The sequence below is a fragment of the Meriones unguiculatus genome, chromosome 17 (assembly GCF_030254825.1).
Source record: "Meriones unguiculatus strain TT.TT164.6M chromosome 17, Bangor_MerUng_6.1, whole genome shotgun sequence".
Taxonomy (NCBI): Eukaryota; Metazoa; Chordata; class Mammalia; order Rodentia; family Muridae; genus Meriones; species Meriones unguiculatus.
The window spans coordinates 15,090,262-15,096,261 of record NC_083364.1 but is presented as its reverse complement, the minus strand read 5'-3'; the positions used below and the strand labels follow the sequence as shown (position 1 = coordinate 15,096,261).

The 6,000-nt window shown below is 49.1% G+C and overlaps 1 protein-coding gene and 1 pseudogene across 1 annotated transcript; one reads left to right on the top strand and one right to left on the bottom strand.

Annotated features, from left to right (window-relative positions):
- Window positions 1-239: 239 nt before the first annotated feature.
- LOC110566120 (olfactory receptor 10H2-like) lies at window positions 240-1,190 on the bottom strand. The gene has a single exon (XM_021663927.1). It carries the CDS (start codon window positions 1,188-1,190, stop codon window positions 240-242), a length of 951 nt encoding a protein of 316 aa, XP_021519602.1.
- A 294-nt stretch (window positions 1,191-1,484) lies between these two features.
- Window positions 1,485-3,673, top strand: LOC110566118 (large ribosomal subunit protein eL8-like; annotated as a pseudogene).
- Window positions 3,674-6,000: the final 2,327 nt, after the last annotated feature.

Sequence of the window (6,000 nt, the reverse complement as noted above, 5' to 3'; positions counted from 1 at the left end):
AGCGTGGTGATCATTGCCTACTTCCAAACATACTGAAACTACTGTAATATGCACTGTGATGCGCTAAGTACACAAAAAATGAACTGTATCCCAAGGAACATCTTACATCTTAGGAAACACTTAAATGAGAGCCCATAGATTAAAGGAGGAAGAAAAATAACACATTGACTGAGCATCTATAATGTGATGGGCATGGCCCATCCTTGCTCCACACCTACCAATCATTCTGTACTAGCTGTTCAGTTGTTTAAAGAATAGAATTTCCTGAGGAAGGCTTTCTTCATGGCATTCTTTAGCTCTGTGTTCCTCAGACTGAAGATGATGGGGCTGAGGAAGGGGGTGAGGACGGTGTAGGTGGTGGCCATCAGAGTATCACCTTTTTGAAACTGGGGGCCCTTGGGCTTAAGGTAGATGATGGAGGCAAAGCCAAAATGCACAATCACCACTGTGAGGTGGGATGCACAGGTGGAGAAGGCCTTGTGCCGCCCCTTAGTTGATGGGATCTTCAAGATGGCTGCCACGATGAAGGCATATGAGAGGAGGGCAAGGAAGCAACAGCTAAGCAGGATTATCATACACACCAGCCCCACACCCAGAGTCACGGCTGGCATGCTACTTCCACAGGCCAACTTCAACACTGGGGGCAAATGACAAAAGAAATGCTGGATCTGCTTGGGCCCACAGAAAGGGAGGCGGAAAATGGGGGTTGTCACAATCACCCCACCTGCTGAGCCACCAGCCCAGGCTGCAGCCACTAAGCGGGCGCAGCCCCGGGGGCTCATGAGCACATTGTAGCGCAGTGGGTGACAGATGGCCACATAGCGGTCATAGCCCATGATGGTGAGCAGCAAGGAGTGGGTGAAGCCAAACGAGAAGAAAAGGAACATCTGAATGGCACAGGCCAGGAAGGCGATGGAGTGGTGGGTGGAGAGCAGGTCAGCCAGCATGCGTGGGATGAAGGCCAAAGTGTAGAGGGTCTCAGAGATGGAGAGAGCACACAGGAAGAGGTACATGGGCGTGTGGAGGTTCCGCTCACTGCAGATGGTAGCCACGATGAGCAGGTTGCTCGTGAGAGTGGACAGGTACATCAGCAGGAACACCGTGAAGAAGACAGGCATGAGCTGCTTCGGGAAGCTGGAGAAGCCGATGAAGATGAACTCAGACACTGAGGTGTAGTTTGGTCCTATCATCTTGGTTGCACCTGATAGAGGGGTGTGGCATGAAAACCTGTTGGTTAGAAACATGTCTTATCTAATGACCACTGACTAGGGAGAGCTCCAGGAGTGGGCAATTCACCTGCTCAAGCCATATTTAGTTCATCAGCTAAAAACTGTTAATAATGTGTTAGTTGGAGTGGTGATTACCTACCTGTTGTCTCAGTTCTTAGGAGGCAGAATCAGGAAATTAAATTTGAGGGTAGTCTAGGTTACACAGCAAGACCCTGCAAAATAATAAGTAATAACACTGTCCTCTAGCCCAGTAAGATGCCCAAAGGAAAGAAGCCCAAGGAGAAGAAGGAGGCCCCAAGCCCCCATTGTCGTGAAGAACCGAAAAGGCGGACAATTCTTTGATGATAAAAGACCCAAATGTTGCAGGGTATTTGATCCCATTGTGAACCCCGAGACTGCTAATTGTAAAACCCTGTTTCTTGTTCGGTGTGGTTGGGCCCTATCATCCACCTTTACTTCAAGAGCTTTCTGCAGACAGGATTTAATAAAGTTAACCCCAGGTCAAGAGGCAAAGCAAGAAACCAGCTGACAGGGATTAAAGAGAGGGAGAGACTCTGAGTGGAGGGGTGTTTAAGACAGCGTGGAGAGGGAGAAGGGGCTTTGGCTCCCTGTTCTTGGGCTTCAGAGCTTTGAGCGAGCAGGCCTTTGTTCTTGGGTGTTTGCCTTTTTCTCCTGGGCTGTCAGTTGAGAGAGTGAGCCTTTTGGGGCTCTTTCCATCAGGACATGAACTGAGAAGGAAGGTCAGCTAGATGCTTTCTCTGCCTCTAGCAGGCTAGCAGGTTTTCACCCCAGCACCTGGCTCCTGAGTGGTAAAATAGAATGCTTTGGATTTTCATTCATTTATAACAACAGCCCAAGAACTTCTGCATTGGGCAGGATACCAAGCCCAAAAGAAATCTCACATTCTTCATCAAATGGTCCCGCTACATCAGGCTGCTGTGGTGATGGGCCATCCTTTATAAGCAGCCCAAAGCATCTCCTGCTGTTAACTAGTTTACCCAGGCCCTGGACTGGCAAACAGCTACCCAGCTGCTTAAGCTGGCCCACAAGAACAGGCCAGAAACAAAGCAGGGGAGGAAGCAGAGGCTGCTGGCCCATGCTGAAAAGAAAGCTGCTGGGGAAGGGGACATCCCAACTGAGAGACCACCCATCCTTCGAGCAGGGGTCAGTACAGGCACCACCTTGGTGGAGAACAAGAAGGCTCAGCTGGTGGTGATGGCCCATGATGTAGACTCCATTGAGCTGGTGGTTTTCCTACCTGCCCAGTGTGGAAAGATGGGGGTCCTCTACCACATCATCAAGGGAGAGGCCAGGCGGGGGTGGCTGGTCCACAGGAAGACCTGCACCACTGCTGCCTTCACACAGGTTAACTCAAGGGTGCTATGGCTAAGCTGCTGGAAGCTGATTAGGACCAGTTACGACAGATATGAGGAGATCCACCTCCACTGGGGAGACCAGTTCCTGGGTCCTAAATCTGTGGCTCGCATTGCCAGCCTGGAAAAGCCAAAGGCTGGAGAACTCACCACTAAACTGGGCTCAATGTTCACTGCTATGTTTTCTGTACATAAATATAATTTAAAAATTAAAAAAATAAGCAGTGACGATAATATGTTGAAGTTTAAATAACATCACACATCTGAAGTGAAACCAAAGCAGATCCTGGCTCACAGTTGGAATTTAATAAACAATAACAGGAATGATTAGTATTTTGCACTATTACTGTTATTACTATTACCAGTCCCACATGCCTCCACGCCCTACCTGCCTTCACTCATGCCAGGCTCTCTATTCTTCTCCTCATGGTCACACGTCTAAACCCTGCAAGGATTAAGGGCCAGCTCCTTCTGACTGGCAGCTTCACTGGGAAGCCACCTCTACACTGAGACATGGAGGAAGGATGCAGGCTCTGCTCAGTCTCACCGCCCCATGGGCTGTGTGACACAGGCTGTCTGCTCCCATCTCTGAGACTCACTGCAGATCAGCAAGAGGACAGCAGGGGACATGGGGTGTGTGCCTGAGTGATGCTCCCTAAGTGCTGAGCTGTGCTGCGGGGCTCTCATTCACAGCAGCCCCCTGGAGGGGTATCTTGTGACACTGGCTGAGCCTCTGGCTTCTTGCCAGTGCTGTTCCCTCTGTCTGGCTTTTGTTTGTCATGCTTTAAGGACAGAGTCTCACCATGGAGGCCTGGAACTTGGCATCCCACCCAAGAAGAACTGGAACTCCTGATCACTCTCACAGATGTCCACCATCACCCTGACAGCTCAGCTAGTCTCTGCCTCTCCTCCCTCTCCCTGATCCCTCCCTACCAGGATCCTCCATCACCAGCCTCCTGTTTGCTGCTGGCAGCTGTGGTTCTCTCTCCTCTGTCCCTGAGTGACAGCAGGTCAGGTCTGCCCCAGTTTTCAGGGGATGGGGATGATGGGCTCTCCTTCTCTGTGTTCTAACAGGATCCTCTTCGCTATGGTACTTCCTCTACCTGCTTTCCATGCTGCAAACAGGTAAAACGTAATGGGGGATGATTGATAAAATACTTTTTTGCTTTAAATCTTGATAGTTTTTTCATGTCTTTGTGTTGAATATGGTATTTTCTTTTGGAACAGTAAGAATGTCTTGGAATTAAATAATCATGGTAATTAAAAAATTATGTGGATGATTAAATTCCACTTGACTTAATTACTTAAGTAAACTAATTTAATTTTATGTTAAGCGGGTGTAATTTGAATTGTAAAAACAGAATTCATGGTACAACATGATCAATCAAAAAAAAATCTGATGTTAAGTGAAAGAACACAGAAAAGAGGCCATGTGAGCTCTCCTCTGCTCCTATGAAATGTCCTTCACACCATCCACAGAAATGGAGAGCAGAGTCCATGGCCAGCAGGGACTGGGGGACAGGAAAGGGAAATACTGCTGCTGCTCCCTTAGGGGTGGTGAGAAGGTTCTGAAAGCAGACAGAGATGAGGACTGCCGTACAGAGCAACAAAAGGCTTCTGGGCTGCCACCTTTAAAAGGGCCAATTGCACATTATTTGCAGTTTACCTCACTTAAAAAAAAAAAAATGAAGTGTGAAGCCACCTGAAATCCCATCAGTGGGTTTGGGAAGTGGAGAATCAGAAGTTGAAATCTTTCCTGTACTAAGAGTGTGAGCCTGGGTGGGAGGGAGGTAACATGGGGACAAAGAGGGGTTGGAAGGGTGGATGGAGGGATGGGGAGAAAAAGAGGAGGAGGAGAGAGCGATTGAGAAATGGAGGGAGAGGTTGCTGGGGAAGAACCTGGGGGAGGAAAATTAGAGAAAACCGCATGCTTAGTCCCAGCCCAGGTTCACGGAAGCAGATGCCCCTTAGCAAAGCACCACTCAAACATGTACTAGCCGTCAGGAGAGTGGGACAAGGTGCCCACGGAAGGACACGGTGTCCTGCACTCGCGTACGTCTGTGAGTGAGGCATGCCCCTCCACATGCCTGGGCCACCCCTCAGCAGCCAGAGCGCACTCCATTAGTAAATTGAGCATGTGCACAAAGCAATCAAGTGCACATCTGTGCACAGGAGCCACATTCGGTCCTGAGCTCTTACACAGACACTAGACACACCCAGACATGGAGCCCTCTCAGGCTACAGCAGACACACAAGCATAGTGGGTTAACACACCCCTGTCCCTCTGGATCTACCACGTGTGACGATAAACACAGGTGAAGAAAAGCCACCTTGTGGGTGGACCTCAGCTGCTTTCTGAGTAGAAAGCCCACCTCTGATAATCCCTTTGCCCTGAGAACTTCCAGAGACCGGAAGCTAGTGTCACTCCTGCAGTGGGGTGGCCATCTGAGATGCCCACTGGCCTTTGCTGGCTGCCTGGACTACCCTGCCCGCTGGCAGAGGAGACCTCGGCCCTCTCTCCTGCACCATAAACCCAGAGGCTTAGGCAGGAGAAAGAAAAGTCTGAGCCCTTGCTTTATGCCAGTCCTCTGCAGCAATTCCTTGCCACTCTCTACAGATCCCTGGATGGCAGGAGGCTAGGGACCTAATAAGCAAACTCAGGCCTCAAGAGACTTCTTCTCTGGGCTTCCTTGGCATTAGCCCACAACCTCAGGTGCAGCCCTAGTACCTTCTCTGAAGGCCCCTTTGGCCCTTCCTGCTCAGAGCAGAACTCCTCTGGCCCCACAAAGATGACAAGTTACAATACAGAATAAAAGTGGCAATGCCGGTGGGTGATCTGGACCTGGAAAGGACTAGAAAAGGAGGCCTGCCCACAATCCAGTGAACAACCCTGTCCCCAAGCAGCCCTGATTAGACAGAGTGCGTTATTTAGAAAATGAAAGCCATGAAAATGGGAGGGGCAGAGGAACGCATTCAGAGTAGGAAGGGGATAGGGGAGGTGCGTAAAGTTGAATATGATCAAAAGTCCTTAAATTGCCAAAAAAATAATAATAATTCCAAAGAATTCTTAAAGAGTTCTTAAAGTGACGGGTCCTTAATGCAAAGCGCAAGAAGATTCAGCATGTACAATCATTTGCTGCCAAGCCTGATCACCAGAGTTGGATTCTGGGGACCCACACTATAGCAGCAGAGGATCATCTCCTATAAGTTGCCCTCTGACCTCCATGTAAGTTCCAGAGTGTGGGCATATACACACTAAATACATGTAATTTGGTGTTTTTCAAATAAAAAAAGAAAGAATAGGAGATATGGCCCTCCCTCCCTTCTACAAACCTGGGTTTCTTGAGCTGAGTATAATCACCAAAAGTCTTCTAGACTGCTCTGGGTTGAACAGTTAT